The sequence below is a fragment of the Amblyraja radiata genome, chromosome 14 (genome assembly GCF_010909765.2).
Source record: "Amblyraja radiata isolate CabotCenter1 chromosome 14, sAmbRad1.1.pri, whole genome shotgun sequence".
Taxonomy (NCBI): domain Eukaryota; kingdom Metazoa; phylum Chordata; class Chondrichthyes; order Rajiformes; family Rajidae; genus Amblyraja; species Amblyraja radiata.
This window is the reverse complement of record NC_045969.1, coordinates 46668810-46686830: the sequence shown is the minus strand read 5'-3', so window position 1 is coordinate 46686830 and position 18021 is coordinate 46668810. Positions and strand designations below refer to the sequence as shown.

At 40.4% G+C, this 18021-nt stretch overlaps 1 protein-coding gene across 4 annotated transcripts in view; it reads right to left on the bottom strand.

Moving 5' to 3' along the window:
- The window catches only part of tiam1 (TIAM Rac1 associated GEF 1), a 238734-nt gene that overhangs the window by 9177 nt on the left and 211536 nt on the right, over nucleotides 1-18021 (bottom strand). For all 4 annotated transcript variants that reach the window (XM_033033228.1, XM_033033229.1, XM_033033230.1 and 1 more), the window contains 3 exons: nucleotides 14909-15017; nucleotides 12683-12862; nucleotides 1951-2069 (listed from right to left, as the gene is read on the bottom strand). In XM_033033228.1, coding sequence (XP_032889119.1) covers nucleotides 1951-2069; nucleotides 12683-12862; nucleotides 14909-15017 — 408 coding nt within the window. The remainder of the gene's footprint in view (nucleotides 1-1950; nucleotides 2070-12682; nucleotides 12863-14908; nucleotides 15018-18021) is intronic.

Genomic DNA, 18021 nt, shown 5'->3' with positions numbered 1-18021 from the left:
AAGTCTGTGAGAAAAAGTGTTTCCTAGTCTCCATTCTAAATGGCTTACCCCTTATTCTTAGTACACTTGCAAAGTGTGGTAAATAAATCCAAGGCTGTTATCGAAGATGCCTTACCTTTTATTTTATGACTTAACCTTGAAAGGAGTGGTGTTAAACACTAATCTGTCTGAAAATGATATGCACACATTAAAAATGATGCATGCCATTGATGTGCAAAATTGACCAACAATTAATTACCAGCCAGCAAGGGATACTAGATTGTGAACATTGTGTTAGCCAGTTTGTACTCTATTGTTAGGTTTGTAGAAATAGCATGTAATCCTTAAACTGCAAATTGTTTTAATTAAGTTGCTACATTTGAACATTAATTACCCAGTCAAGTTTACCCAGCCATGGAAAGCTAAGACTAGTACGGAAACAAAATCAATATGGTTTACTTGAACAATATGATAACTGTGAATATCTACCGAACTGCTTGTTTTGACAGAAAGGTGAAAAATGAAATTTTAACTCATTGGAGAGTGAATTGTTGCTTAAGATATTAAGGTTTGAAAATTCTAATATTTGGAAAGTATTTACCATTGCCTTATCTATTCCCTCTCCCAAACCAATCTCCATATCTCTTATTATTATTATTTGTTTCTATATTGTGTATGATATTAAATACAAACACTCTAATTGAACTCCTTCTCAGTCATTCTGTTGCTTATTTTCAGACAGTAAAACATTGGTTAATGGGATGAACTTTATCCTAAGATAATGTTGTAGAATGGTTTTATTGGCCTGGGCCCAACACCTGCACAATTAGAAACAAGGAAATGCAGATGCTCTTTATAGAATTTTTAAAATCGCACAAAGTGCTGGAGTTAATCAGTGGGTCTGGATAACTTGCATAGATGAGGTTTCGGGTTGGGACAATTCTATTAGTTGTTGCTCAATTTGCCTATTGATGGCATGCGTTATTTTTATCATGTGTTTACATTTTCAGAAAAATTTCTAACCGCATCTCCTACTTCGAGTATTCCCGATGCGGTCTCCGGTACATCGGCAAGTCTATGCTTAGACTGGATGCCCATTTCGCCAAACACGTGTGCTCGGTCCACAAAGGCCAACTGGAAATCCCGGTTGCTAACCATTTACCTCCTCTTCCCATTCCCATATCGACCTTTCTGTCATCTGTCATGATGTCTTTAATCTCATTCAACTAGTTTCACTTTCTACTAAAAATATTTTTAAACTATCGTTAACGTGAACAGTGTAATTAGTTGTTTGATATGATTACACTTCCTTTTCATGTATTGGGGAATCATCCTGGAAATGTTCCTTTATTCGTGCCTTGGTTAACATAACATTGTAAATACACCAATGTTAGACAGTTAGGAAGAATATATTGGTGCAAATATTGTTCTGTAATTTTTCCAATCAGCCTTAATCACATGGATCATCTTCTAATCAACATCAAGAAAATAAATCAGAATTCTTAGGAACTTGTAACAAACAAAATCAAATTAATTAAAAAAATCTTCACCATATAGTTGATTATAAAACATAGTAAATAAAAAAGGCAGACCAGTACATCCATTTACATAACATAATAAGAATTGTTCTTTGAATCATTCTAATTCAGAAAGGAATAAATTCATTGTTCATTTGCTTTGTAGAAAAGCATCAAAAGAAAGGTTAGTGCATTAAGATATCATTAAAGTAGTTCTTGAATTCAGGAATAGAACTATCTTAGTTGACAATGGCACAAAATGTAAGAGAAGCTAAGAAAGGAGAATCGGATGAAAACATCTTTGCAAATGTTAGTATTACCATGTCTCTACAATGTCATTTGTGGAGAAATGCCTTAATCTAGGTGAGTAAAGGCAGCTTGGAAGGAAGCTTAGTTTATGCCACTTGGAAAATTAAAAATAAACATAATGTATATCAAAATTATATTCCCTTACCGCTTTCCTCTCTCCCGTTTGCTCAGCTATAAGCTGGTCAAATACAGCACCATACTCTTCATGTAATTTCTGCATCTCATTTATGTGACTTGCTACTTTGTTCATAGCTTTCATTGCCACTGCAAGTTTGAAAGATAAACAAAATAAACTTTGGTCCATTTCACAATATGATCTGCATACCTATTATACCTACTGCTCAACACATACTGCACTTAGAAAAAGTTTCTTGGTTGACGATTGTTACCAAATAACTATTAAGGTGGTGCGACCCAGAGGCGGACACATGATACACATAATCATACAATACATAACCAATGAAGATTGTGATTTCCACTCCATTCCATTCCTAATAAGGCACATAAACCAATCCCGCCTTTGATTATCCAAACGATATATGAGATGCTATTCCTCCAATTTGTGTGTGGCTTCACTCTGGCGATTGGGGACAGAAAGGTCAGTGTGGGAATGAGAAGGGACCTTGGCAGTGTAGATCATGAGTCTACGTGTTAAGCAAAATGATCGCTGAGTCTATGCTTGGTCTCGCCGATGTTCAAGAGACCACATCGGGACATCGGATGCAGTGTATGAGGTAGAGGAGGTGCATATGAATTTCTGTCTCACCTGGAAGGACTGACAGGGTCCCGGGATGAAGTCGAGGGAGAATGAATGGTGTTAAAAATATTCTCCTTCCAATTACATACCATTCTTTCTTCCACCATTGTTCGTTCAATGTTCTGGACACCCTAAACGAGCACAACCCTTACAAATAGGAACTCTCAATCAAGTCCCCAAAGTTGCCAGGAGAAGGCAGTAAATGCATTCCTTGTTGGCATCTGGCCTTTGAGCAAATAAAGCCCGATTCAATAGCCATTACTTGTCCGGAGAAAAACACTCCAGTGAATAATCCAGATTCACTGCCCTAGGCTGCCCTAGGCTTAAATATGAAGCATGACATTTGAGAAGGTTTCCGGATGCTTACTGCAGAAATATTTAATTCTACCCCATCAAGTGCCACAATCTTTGCAGAGAACACTGGTTGATCTTCTAACATATTCCACATTTGACTGGTTACTCTCGAGTCACAAATGAGAATAGACTACAGAATAGAAAGATTTATTGGGGAAATCTATAATTTGTCATTCTTTAATCATGGTAACATGAAATTGTAAAATGAAAATGAAGTGAAATATACATATTTGAGCATTAAAGATATACAACTGCAAATACTGTTACTTCTTGAAATTAGATTCTGTACTGTTAAAATGCCACGCAAACGTCTTTTCTGAATTAAATATTCACAACTTTTGGTTTCACATGAAAATCTATGACTCTCAGAGAATGGTGGCCACATGGATTGTACCCGAGATGGTAGTAGAGGCAGCTACAATAGCGACATTTAAAAATCACTTGGATGGGAAAGTTTAGAGGGATATGAGCCAAACATGGGGAAATGGGACAAGCTGAGATGGGGCATCTTGGTCGGCCTGGACAAATTGGGCTGAAGGCCCTGTTTCCATGCTGTACGACTATGATACTAAATACCTGTGATTTACATTAAAAATCCCCCAAACTGTTTTAAAATTATTTGGTAATACATGGCAATAGACAATAGGTGCAGGAGTAGGCCATTCGGCCCTTCGAGACAGCACCGCCATTCAATGTGATAGTTGTATGACAGTTGTATGTGAAATGTAACATATCAAAGGACAGCATAGGAAAAGGCCATTCGGCCCATTATGCAGTGCTGACCATGAAGCCAAATTAATCTCATCCCACCTGCATGTATGTACCCATCCATCCCTACCTGGTAACAACTGTTTAAGTACCTCTTAAATGTTTCTATCATATCTGCCACCATCAACATTGCTGGCAGCTTATTCTAGACACCTATTGTTCTCTAAACCTGCCTCAAAGTAATTTCATTTCCCTCTCTCAACTTAAACCTACGTCCTCTAATATTTGACACTTCCATCCTGGGAAAAAAGGATCTGGCTATCTACCCTGTCTATGCCTCTCAAAATGTTATATACTTCTATGAGCTTGCCCCTCACCCTCAGATGTTCCAGAGAAAACAGTCCAAGTCTTCCAACCTATCCTTACAGCTAATATACTCCAATCCAGGCAACACCCTGGTGAACCTTTTCAGCATCCTCTCCAAAGCCTCTGCATACTTCCCATAGTGTGGTGACCAAAACTGTACACAATACTCCAAATGTAACTTAACCAAAGTTTTATACAGCTGCAACGTGACTTCCCAACTCTCATACTCAATACATCGACCAATGAACGTAAGTACGTTGTATGCCTTTTTTTACCCCCATCCCTTCTTTGCTACTTTCAGCTAACGATAGATTTGCACCCCAAAATCCCTCTGTACATCAATGCTGTAATGCATCTTGCTATTTATTGATTGCTCTCCACTTGCATTTGATCTCTCAAAATCCAACAGCTCACACATATCTGATTACACTCCAACCGATCTATATCCTGGTGAGTCCTTTGACAACCTTCCTTGCTATTCACAACTGCACCATCCTTTGCATCATCTGCAAACTTACAAATCAAATCACATATATTTTCATCAAAATCATAAATATATGATACCCTTTGGTGACAAGATTAAAAACCTGCACCATACTTCCCGTTCAGCAGCTTGTAGTCTTTTCACAGCATTGCCTTCATTCGCAGAGAGGGGCTACAGGGCGGCTTCACAGAGCTCTTTCTGCTTAAGCTTAATGCAACTGGCAGCAACACATCTATTTTGACAAAATACTTTTTATAGTTTGTAATTACTATGTAACTACTGAGATAATATAACAAGGTCATGGGAACACTATTGTCAACATAAGCCAAAAATAAGAGTGTGGGAGTTTCTTATCATCTCAGTACTTCCATAAAACTGTTAACAAATGCCTTTAGGATTTCAGATATTACAGGAGATACTGGCTATGCTTAGCCACCAACAGCATTGGCTCCTCCTGACCCCTCTCCCAGGCCCCACCAGCTGTTGGCCCAATGTTCTTTTCTCTATGTTCTCACTCACTGCTCCCATTCACTCATTGACCTGATGACCTTGTTTACAGCTTATCCCCATGGTCACTTCAGCTTTAACATATTAGAGGCAAACTCCACTCTTTCCTCCGTGGTTTAACAAGCTTCTTTTGTCTCCTTCCCAGTTCTGACCAAGGATCTTTGACCTGAAACTTTAACCATTTCTCTTCTCACGCATACACTTGGCCTGCTCAGTATTCCAGCATAGTCTGTTTTTTATTTTAGATGTCCAGCATCAGCTTCTTCCTTGACTTTTGTTTGGTTGCCAACAGTGCAAACAATATCAAAATTACAACTGTCAAACTAACTGCAGTGGATTGGGAGGACAGACAGAGAGTCAAAGAAATACACGGCATGAAATTTGGCCCTTCAGCCTACCTTGTCCATATCAATCAAGTTGGCATTATGGGCTTATCCCATTTGCCTGCTCCTGGCCCATACCCCTCTAAATTGTTTCCACTTCCTTAGCTTTCTCAGCTATGATCAGGGATCATAGATCTTTCTGTTCCCCCAACAACACTCTCCAGGGCTCTACCATTTTCCTGCCCTAGTTTGACACACCAAAGTACAACACCTCACATTTGACAGAGTTAAATTCTAATTCCTTGGGCACACCTTCCAAGTGTTCTAGATCCTGTTGTAAACTTAGAAATACTTCCTCACTTTTCACAATATCAACAATTTTGTGGTCATATGCAAATTTACAAACAATGTTAACTATATCATCATCCAAATCATTAATGTACATAACAAACAATAATCGACGAATCAGCGACTCTTTCTGCACACGACTGGTCATAGGCCTCCAATCAAAAAAAACATCTCTCCACTACAACCCTTTCACTCCTTCTTCCAAGCCAATTCAGAATACAATTGGTTAGCTCAGTTTGGATTCTATGCAATCTAACCTTCCAGACAAGCCTTTGTTGTCAGCCTTGCTAAAGTCAATAAAGACAACGCCCACTGCCTTTCCCTCTTCAATCCTCTTGATCTTTTGAAAAACTATCCGATTTGTGAGATACAATTTATCACATACAAAACCATGCTGACTATCTTTAATCCGTGCTTATCCAAATGATGGTAAATTTTGTGCTTAAGAATCCCAACTACTTTCTCACCATTGACGTCAGACTCACTGGCTTGTAGTTCCATGGATTATCCTTGAAGCCCTTCTTAAATAATTAAATACAACATAGGTACCCTCCAGTCTTCTCGAATATCATCTGTAGCTAAAGATGATGCAAATATCTTTGCAAAGGCTTCTGTAATTTCCACCCTAGCTTCTTCCAGGGTCCGAATCTTTGGTAAATCGTATATGGTCTAAGACCACTACTATGATTAAATTCCTTAGCTTTCATGGGGAAAAAATATGAGAAATATTAATTTAATATCTCCCCCATCTCTTGTGGCTCAACACAAAGATGGCCATGCAGATCTTTAAGGGGACCTAATCTCTCCATGGTCACCCTTTTACTGAGTATACATAAAATATCTTCCTTTCCATTGGTTGTTAGGTCTATTTCCTATCTTCTTTTAGTCCTCCTGATTGCCTTAAGTGTCCTAAACATTTTATACGAGGTAATCACGTGATTTTGACTGTCTAAATTTGATGTGTGTCTCCTTTTTTTCCTGACCAAAGCCTCAACATCTCTCATCAACCAGTGAAAAAGAATTTCACTGTGCGTTTGTACACGTGACAATAAAAGCACTATTGAACCATTGTTTCCCAAACTTGCCAGCCTTGCCCTTCACCCTACAGGAACATGCTGCCCCTGTACTTTTGCTATCTCACATTTGAAAGTGTGATAGCAATATGCAACATACTTTCTTACAAGGTTGCAATTATGCCGTCACATACGTTCATTTTGCACGTTAGGCTCATTGAGACCCACAATTGTATAAATATCTTGCTCTTTGGGAACAATGTGGCATTTCATGTACGGAAATTCATGCCTAATACATGCAGAGAGGAACCAAGGACCTCCGCAATTAACCTTTATAAACAAGCTCTGAAGGAAATCTAAACAAGCTGAAAAAGTAGTAACTTTGATTCCACCAAGACTGTATAATCCCGAAAAGTCTTTGGTAATATTAATGCTCAGATAACTGCCCAAATGAAACCATTCATGCGCTCTTCAAAATGTTGATAAGGCCAGAACTTTCCCCATCAATGCACTTTTATGCAAAGACGGACAAACATAAAACAGAATGATATTTGAAATGGCTTACACAAGGATAAAGATAGTAATGTGGTAGTGGCGGTGAGTGGCCATGTTGGGTGTGAGCGGAAAGAAACACAGAGGCTTATGATGTACTTTACAACATAACATGTAACATAATGGTTAATCTGTCATCTATTGTAATTGCACTAAGGTAAACATGAAGCAGATGAAAGGTAGAGAGAGATAACACCGTTCAAGTTAAACTCTTGTGCGGTCACAGGCTGGTGGTCTGGAGATCTGACAAGCAAGATATGCAACCGGTGGTGAAAGCGATCATGGAATTATCAGGCAGAGAGGAAGTTGGGTTGACAGGTGATAACAGCCCGCAAAGTTTGGTCACTGAAAGATAACCTTTCAGACATTAAGTCAGAAACGAGTGCTCTGGTCACATAATAGGTATGTGGGATTGACCACTGAGACACAGGCTGCATTCATGGTGGGGTGGTCTAGTCAATGTTAGGAGAATGTAAATTATAATAATCAATTAAAAGAACCACCGGCTGTGAGTATTTGAGACTAAGCTCATAACTTCTATTTAAGTATTTGAATCAACCATTACATTAGGTTCTTGGAATCGCTCAATCTAAGTTATGGCAGATCAGAGTAAGAAGACTCAACCTGTTGTCATTTATCAGATCCCCGGCTGAGACTTTGTATAGCTGGCTTATGCTGAAATAGTGCTTTTAGGAGTAAAAGGAAAATAATTTTGTATGGCATAAATAATTATAATTGACAATATTCATTGTCTGTGACATTGCACATTAGAAATCAGATCGTTCAAGGTTGTTAGAAATGGAAGGTGGGAGGGAGCTACACCATGGCAGGGGATGAGACAGGAATAGATAAAGGGAAGGGCAGGCAGAGAGGGACCAGATAAGAATGGTGAATGAGGAAGTGGGGAAAGGAGATTAGAGGAGGAAAAAGACAAACATGTCGATGGATAAGAAAAGGGATAGGAAAAGGGATGGAGCCCGACCAGCCATCCCCGTAGACTAGCACTATCCTACACACTAGGGACAAATTACAATTCTTACCAAAGCCAATTAACCTACAAATCTGTATGTCTTTGGAATGTGTGAGGAAACCGGAGCTCCCGGAGAAAAACCAACGCGGTCACGGTGGGTACTAGCTCCGTACATACACCAACTGTAGTCAGAATCGATCCCGGGTCTCTGGCACTGTAAGGTATCATCTTTACCGCTGCGCCACCATGCCACCCTCTGCTTGTAAACCTTACTTAAGCAGAAACCCATATACAGGTATCATAAACAAAGTAGAGAAGTGAAGACTTCACTTACAAGGCTGAGTTTCATACATAGTCTAACACTGTTAAATAACAACCTTCTTTATTTAGAAGAAAGGAGGAAAGCTATTGTAACAATTATCAATAGTTTCATACACAATATTGACAAAATACCCAAAATGTATCAGCAATCCACTAACTACATTGTTCATATATAACAAGCACCATGTTCTGCAAAAGAAATAGATACCGTAAACGCTACTGAAATTGGAGTTCCTATGTAAAGGAATTCTTCATTAATAAAACAAAAAAAGTACAGCATAGAATTACATGACTTTCACGCTACTACTAACAATGTGCAATGCAATTTATCTTTTCCATACAAAAGATTGGGATAAAGTATATTGAGGTTACAGTATCGTTTGAAAATCTTATTGTCAATAGTGCCTGCACACAACACTTACTCGCCAATAAACCAATTCCTATCAATGGTCATATTTGGTTTAACCAGAATTATTCAGTCTCTCATTATTCAATCAATTATTCCAGACTTTTTACACATCTCATTACAGCCTTGGTCCAAACATGGGCAAAATACTAAACTGCAGTGCAGAGACAAACTGTCCCTGACACTGCATATGAACAGGCCTGGTCTTGCTAAAGATATTTGAGGGAATCAAGGAAAATGTTAATAAAATAGGAGTGCAATCTCTACAGTTCCTCCTTGATTCACATTGACCAGCTTGAGCAAGACCCAGCCTGTTTGTATGTAAGCATTTCCCTTGATTCCCTCAAATATTTGTTAATCCCCACCTTGAATATATTTGATGACTCCATCTACAAGATTTGCAGTTTTACAGAAAGTGAAGCAGTTTATTTATGAATGCAGCACGAGAGGGACAATATCCAGTATGTGGCAAATAACACTACTGTCGCCCAAGTGCACGGCTCACGACCAAGAAGTGAAAGTTCAATAATTTTATAATTGAGCAGCACTAAATTTCCTAATTTCCTGAAGCAGCGAGTTTCCTAAAATGGATTATTGAATAGATGATTTGGCAGACCCAGTGTAATGTAAGGGTTAAAACATACCTGTGACTGAAATGGCCAGCTAACAGCACCCAGGCTGAGCAAGCAAGCAACAAACTTGTTAAGGATAAACACAAAATGCTGGAGTAACTCAGGCACGTGCCATCAGGGTTGGCAAAGTAGGCAGTGTGCCTACCCCGACTAAAATGATAAAATGGTAATTATTAAATATAAATAGTAAAAGCACGGGAGAATTATGCCTACCTAAGAGATCGATGTCTTAGGTAGGCATAATTCTCCCGTGCCTTTCATCCGCAGTACATGTAATACGCGAAAGTATGTGCAGCTTACGTGCCGTCGACGCTGCTTCAAGCCTTCAATGACAAGGGATGCTGAAGGCAGCTGAAATTCTGCCTTTGCACCGTGGAGTACGTGCATGCGCTGCGCAGCAGTTTACTGCGCATGCGCAGCACAAGTTTCTTGGCGGGTTTTTCAAACATGGATTGTCATTGTCTTAAGAGTATCTTAAGAAACAAAGAGAGAAGAATGGAGTTCGTGTACAAATAATGTAGTAAGTAAATTTCTTTGTTTAAATATGTTTTTAAATACCGTATTTCCCGGCAATGAAGACGCTTTCTTTTTAACCTCAAAATAAGGCACGAAAATTTACCTGTGTCTTGGAGGCCGAAGGTTAGGTTGTTAACCAAGTTAGGTTGTTAGCCGGTGGAGCTTACCGTTGTGTCAGCGCGAGTAACCTCAATTGGTCCCTTGATCGCGCTGACACAGGAGTAAGCTCCACCGCCCGCTGACCTGTTATCCATCACCCGCTGATCCGCTCTTGAGCTGGTCCCCTCACTGTCCGGTCTACATTCAAAGACACGGACCGGGCAGTAAATGCCATGTAGTGTCACCCAGCACAGCAAGTGAGGCCATGTCCTGCTCCCAGCGGCAGTCGGAATTTAAGGGTTTGCGGGAAGCGGCTGACATGAGCGAGGCCGGGGAGCGGCAGGAGTGAGGTGCTCAGGCGGAGAGCATTGCCAGGGGTGAGCGGGCCGGCAGAAGGCGTTGAGGTCGTGGCGGCCGCTCGCAGCCACCCGAGCTACTTCCCTCCCCGGCCACAATGCGGTGAGTTGCTGGCATGATCCCCGACCCCCTCCTTCTCAACGCTCCTGCCCGCGCTGACCCGGGCCTGAAGTGGTCCCTTGAACTAATATTGTCATTCAATAGGATCACAACTGATTCAACGTGTCCCAGTGTGCTCCCGTTTTCCCCACCATCTCTCCACCTGCCATCACCCTCCACCCATTCAGTCATTCAGAATGGAGGAGATTTGTAAGCATTTGGCAAATTGAATTGTTACTTTCTTCATTTTTATTTTATTTTTTTTGAGCATAAAAAATTCCATGTTCCGCCAGCCTTTTTTCAAAATTTAGCAACTCAAAATGGGTATGCGTCTTCGACGCAGGTGCTTCTTCATTGCCGGGAAATACGGTACTTTATTAAGAGATATGGCTTTTGAAGACAAATTACTTTATAAAAGTCGACTGACAGCTTACGGAGAGGAGAACAAACTGCGCATGCGCGGTTTAATATTTTTTTAAAAGCCGACTGACTGCCTACCCTGAGTAATTACTCACGGCACGTGCCTGGAGTAATTATATGTAAATAATAATGGCTTGGGGCTTACAGCGGTAAAACATGGACAAACAAGGGGATGAGACTAAGTTGTTTATAAAAGATGATTTGGATTAGTCTGAAGAAGGGTCTCGGACCGAAACATCACCTATTCCTTCGCTCCATAGATGCTGCCTCACCCGCTGAGTTTCTCCAACATTTTTGTCTACCTTCGATTTTTCCAGCATCTGCAGTTCTTTCTTAAACATTTGGATTAGCTTAGTGCCTAGTGCAGTAAATACCTTAGTATCATAAATAACTTTGACAATGTATGAGAGAAGCTGGTATTTTTCCTAAAGAAGCTGATATCAGTTGTTTAGGAAAGAACTGCAGATGCTAGTTTAAATTGAAGGTAGACACAAAATGCTGGCGTAACAGAGGGACATGCAGCATCTCTGGAGAGAACGAATGGGTGATGTTTCGGGTCGAGTCTGAAGAAGGGTCTCGACCCAAAACGTCACCCTTTCCATCTCTCCAGAGATGCTGCCTGTTCCGCTGAGTTACTCCAGCATTTTGATATCTGTTGTTTGTAGATTAGGACAGAAGTGTGGGCTTATTGGTTCTATAAGTGCATGCTGCGAGTGAGTTCACGGAACCTCTCCATGGACTGGGAGCTGGCCATGCCATTGTGAAGGAGTTCCCAACATGCAGAAGAAGGGCAAGAGACTCATTGTTTTATTGTTGTTTTACTACTATTTTATTGTTTTAATAAACATAGTTTTTAAAATTAATATTGTTGATGTTCTTTCTTGAGGCTTACAACGATAAAATGTGGAGCAAAGAATGGGATGAGAGAATGGAAAGATGGGATTCTCCATCCGAAACCTCAAAACCTGTTTGTATCATTACATTCAACCATCTACATATTGTGTCTACAAGAAGTGATCAGAGGCCAGCTATCCCTTGACTCTCTTTCCAAACCTTAATGGCTTTCACCATCTATAAGGCCATCCAAAAGCATGTGAGAATAAGAGAAACTGCAGCTATTCAAGAAATCTGTTTCCAGACATTTTATTTTTATCAACCATTAATCTATCATCTTTAATTTAGTTTAGTTTAGACATAGAGTGTTGAAACAGGCCCTTTGACCCCAGAGTCAGTGTCGACTAGCGATCACCGTTCACTAGTTCTATCCAATGCACTAGGGACAATTTACAGAAGCCAATTAACCTAGAAACCTGCACGTCTTTAGGATGTGAGAGGAAACTGGAGCACTCGGAGAAAACCCACACGGTCACAGCGAGAATGGACAAACTCTGTACAGACGGCGCTGTATTCAGGATCGAATCCGGGTCTCTGGTGCTGTAAAGCAGCAATTCTACTGGTGTGCCACTGTGCAACGCCACCGTGGTGTTTTCTCCCCTTCCTTACCGTCACAGCTCCATCACTAAAATGTCTGCCAGTATTTTTCTCTCTCTCTGGTTTCCAAATGATGCACAGCAGCAACGAACCACGACAGAACTAAAAATGATTCCTACCTGCAAACAAGTAAATGCCAGGGAGGATATCTTACCTGTTAAATGGTAATGTTCCTCACTCTCCGGATCGGTAAGAGTGATCAGCTCCTTCAGAAGAAGGGGATACTTCAGGACGCGCTGAATAGGTTTGATCAGATAGGACTCCAAAGTTGATGAATGCTGCTGTTTCGGATTTTGGGCATCCAGGAAGGCCTTAAAAGCTGGATTTATCTTGGCTTAACACAAATGAAATAATAAGTAAGATGCAAAAATAATATACTAAATTTAAAAGTCCCAAGAAAACGTCACAAAAGGTGCAACCGTTATCTTTAGCTTCCTACCAATGAGCCATTGAGCTTGGAAATCCATGGGACTTTATTTTGCCAAAAGCCTTACTAAAATACTTATAGACTACATCAAATGCACGGCCCTCATTGCCTCTTCTTGTTGCCTCCTCAAAAAATTCAATAAAGTTAGTCAGACACAATCTTCTGGTAAAAATGACTGGTTTATCCATTCCTCTGCCATTAAACGACAGTATTATGTCAGCAATCATCTAACTTTTCAGCACCATTCCCGAAGCCTGAGACAATTAAAAGAATGGAGTACGATTCTCCACAATTTCCTCCTTCTAAATCTATTACAATAGATCTCTGAATACTTGCTCTTTTATTGTGCTGATATATTTCAATATTATGCTCATGCTAATATGTGCACAGGATTTTCTTTGATTTTATCAGCCAATATATTTTCACCACATCCTCCCCCCCAACCATTTACGTATTTACGTATACACGTCCTATGCACTTCTTGACCTTTTCTTGAACTGAGCTCAGTGTCTTTTTTTTGCCTGATCGTAGGTTAATTTGTGTACCTCGCCATCAAAGGATTTCTAGATTTTACAGTGTCTCGCTTTGTAGTTTGCAAGAAAGTTTACACCGAACACTCAAATGTTCTTAAATCCCTCATTTTAATTCATTGACTTTAAATATCTGAATCTAGCTCACTTTTGCTGGATCGCTATTCAGTCCAGTAAAATTTCCTATTTTAATTTTGTCCTTTTCCATAACTGTGGTACATCCCACCATATTATGATCTCTATAAAAGTCAACCCACTGGTATGCCTTTCACCTGCCTAGTTAGTTTAATTCCCTTAAATTAAATTTAGAATTGCCCACCTTATGTGGGCTTGCTACCATCTAGCTGTAAATGTCCTTCTGAAAGCATATTAGGAATTCTGTATCATCATTGGTCTTTTGCACTGACTTTTTTTCCACTCAATATTAGAGTAATTGAAATCCCTCACTGTTACTCTTTTAATGCTTTTGGAGCAGTCGGAAATACGGCTACAAATTTGCTCTTCTAAAATTCCCTCCCAACAACGCCCCTTTTTAATTTCTTCAGCTCAACCCATATAGTTCCTTTTTAGCAATTCCTCTAACATACCAATCCTTCTTACAGTTGTGATTGCCTCATCAACCAATATTGTCACTTTTTTTTAAAATCACTATCTCACCTCATCTGAAACTACTGTGTTCAGGAATTTAAAAAAATCTGCCTCACTCCTCTGAGCACTGCTTTTGCAACAGCTCTTATACACTCCCTTGTTGCTCTCAAAGTCCTCCACTCATTTGTTTGATTTACATTTCTTTTTACATTTAATATATTTCATCAAGCGGTTACAGACTGCTCATATGTCTATTCTCTTACTTTTCAAACTGGCTTACTAATTTTCTGATTTCATTTCCAGTTCTGCTTATCTACCTCCTGAATCTTTACTCAGCTTCCCGTGATCCTATCAAGCTAATTTAACCTCATCCTGTAATTAACTGCATGCCATTTGATTACACAAACAAACATACCCATGAGAATACTGGTCCTTGCATGTGGAGGTGCAACCCTCAGGGGCTGAACAGGACCCATCTCTGCCATTAGTGGTGGTGCCCCCTTGCACCACCTTTCCAGCATCCTCAGCAACATTCAAGACCTGCTCAGTTGCTTCTTTCAAATTCTGCTTATCTGAATTAACTAGCCTTAAAGCTGTTGATAAGGCTGCAACTTGCTCAAGAAAGACTCAGGTGGCACCAACTCGTTAATTGACAGTTGCATAAGTTTCTGTTTGTACCGCTTAAGTTAGTATGGGCAGCTCACTCCTGACAATAAATTCTGTTGCAATTTTTCTGCATCACATTTCTCTCGAGTGTAAGATACATAAGGTTTTCAGATAAAGTACAACGTAGGTATAGAAACAAAACCTTGTAGAAAAAATAAAGTGTGATTACCTTTAACAAGGACCTTGGGAACTTTTGTATGACTTGCACAGAAAGCACTGTATAACTTGAAGCGATCAGCATAATACAGGAATGAACCACCTAATGAGAAAAGTACTTTCTGCAAAAAGGAGAAATAAATAATTCATTGGTAGAGTGAACATTTAAAGAATGAGTTTATAAATATATGGTAAGGAAATACTGTAAATGTACTGGCTGACAATACGTGTTAAAGACAGCAGTAGATCAAAGATAAAGGTTTATAAAGCTGACAAAGAACATGATTGGGAACATTTTAGAATTCAGTAGAGGACAAAGATAAGGGGAGGGGACAAGAACAATCAAGTGTAAAATGTAAGAAGAGGGTAAAGTCTTCCTGAGAAACAAAAAGCTATTTTGAGAAATAAGGAAGAGGCAGAATATGAAGCAAAGATTGTATCAATCTTCACAGACTCAAAACAATTTCATAGAAATAGTGGCGTACAACAAATCTAGGGTGAATGAGGAGAAGAAAAAGAATGTTAGAGGAAAATTAATGGTAATGAATGCTTGGACTTGATCATCTGAATCCATATTAAACAAAATAAAATCATGGATTTGGGCAGAATCGCGAATTTCTGAAAGGGGAAATCATGCTTGACAATTTTGTCAAGAGTTCTTTCAGGCTGCAATGGGCAGAGGAGAAAACTACTAATGCGGTGTCTTTGGATATTGATTTGGCTTTCAGTGAGTCACACATGCGAGGGTGTTAAACAAAGTTAAAGTACATGGGATTGTGCTGCTAAACATGCTGGTTTGAAGATTGGTTAATAGACAGAAAGAGTAGGGATAATTGGAAAGATAGACACAAAATGCTGGAGTAACTCAGTGGGTCAGACAGCAACTTGGGAGAAAAGGAATAGGTGACGTTTCGGGTCGAGACCCTTCTTGAGCAGGGCTTTTTCAGAATGGAATGTTGAAACCAGTGGGTGCTTCAGCGAATGGAGCTGGGAATCCAGTCATTCACAAACGATATTAATGATTTGAATGAAGACAACATTTGTAATATATCCAAGTTTGTAGATGATACTTGGTGGGTGATAGTAAGAATTATGAGGAGGAAATATGGACTAGCTATGTAAATAGATGAAACCAGGGGTGAAATTGTGAAAAGTCATCCCCTGTGGTAAAAAAAACGTTTTTTTGAATATTGAAGGATTAAAAAGTTTAGGTGTTCCAAAGGACTTTGTTGTTCTTGTATACTAATCACCAACAATTAATATGCAGCCAAATGGGGTAGCCTTTAGTGCAAAAGTAATTGAATATAACAGAGTAAAGACTACAATTGCATAAGTGCCTGGTGAAACAACAAATGGAATATTATGTATGATTCGACCCTACGAAGTAAAGATATACAGCACTTGCAATGAAAATTTTCTGGATTGATTTTTGGGATGGGGATGGGTTGGGAGAGGGATATTTCAAGGTTTCAAGGTTAGTTTATTGTCACATGTACCAATTAAGGTACTGTGAAATTCGAATTACCATACAGCCATACTAAAGAAAACGCACATGACACACAACTACATAAAAGTCCACCACAGCGGATTCCCCACATTCCTCACTATGATGGAAGGCAATAAAGTCCAATCCTCTTTTATTGATATTGATGGATGCACTGTCCTATGAGAGAGATTAATATAGATCCATGCTCTAGAGTTTAGAAGAAGAAATAATCTCAATAAAAATTTTCAAATTCTTAGATTTTATTTTAAGATGCTTGATTGGAGTAACTAGAACGAGAGGCCACAGTCTCAAGCTCAATATTGATATTCTGGATTGAAATGAGAAAATATGTCTTCACCTTCTCAGTGAACCTTTAAAATTCTCTATCTAGGAATAAAGGAATCAAATTCAAATTCAAATTCTAATGGGCCTGTCCCACTTAGGTGATTTTTTAGGCAACTACAGGCGACTACTTTGTTGCCACATGTTCGCTGGTGGTCGCCGGTAGTAGTCTCCACAGTCGCGCAAAAAGTTGTAACATCTTTCTGGTCGCCGCTAAATTTTCAACATGCTGAAAATTTTTTGCCGACATTGGGTTTGATGCCAATGAGCGTAGCTTGACTTCTCCTGACATCGGTGCTGTTGTAGGTTGTCGCCAGGATGACATAGGTTGTTGCTGGTTTTTCGGCGACCTGCTACGATAGTCGCTGGCAGTTGCCTAAAAAATCGCCAAGTGGGACAGGCCCATAAGGCAGTCTCAAGGCTCAGCTGTTGAATATATTCAAAAAAGATAACTAGATTTTTGGATATTAAGGGAAACAAATATGAGGTTAGTACAGGACAGTGCCACTGAAGTAAAGGTTCAACCACAATGTTATTGAATGATTAACCACCAGGGGCGCCGTCCAATGGCTGCCTAGCCTGCAGCTGTCTGTTTTTTCGTCTCTTTTTCCTATTTTTAGTTAGTTTAGTGTTTTGGTTTGAGGAGTTCTAGCTTTTTATGTGTGGGGGAGGGGGGAGGGGAGGGGGAAACTAATTTTCAGGGTCCCTACCTGGTCGGAGATGCAGCTTTTCTCCGGGCTGCAGCTTCGACCCGTCCCAGCGGCCTACCAGCGGGCCTGGAGCGGCGTCTCCTGAGGGGACTGGAGCTTCGGCATCGGCGGCGGCACCGGCTCAGCAGCGGCGACGGCACCGGCTCAGCACCGGCGACGGCACCGGCTCAGCACCGGCTACGGCACCGGCTCAGCAGCAGCGGCGGCACCGGCTCAGCACCGGCTCAGCGGCGGCAGCACCGGCTCAACACCGGCGACGTCACCGGCGGCGGCGGCACCGGCTCAGCGGCGGCGGCGGCACCAGCTCAGCGGCGGCGGCGGCACCGGCTCAGCAGCGGCGGCAGGGGTGCCGGTTCGGCATCGGCGGCGGAGCTGCGCGTCTCGAGTAAGGAGGCCCGACTATGGGTGGACATGGGGATGGGACTGGACTTTGTGCCTTTCCCCACAATGGGAACCATTGTGGGGGGATGTTTTGATGTATCTATCTGAAACTATCTACTACTGTTATGTTGTATTCTTTTTTTATGTGCTGCATGGCAAAAAGAATTTCACTACACCGAAAGGTGTATGTGACAAAATAAATTTGAA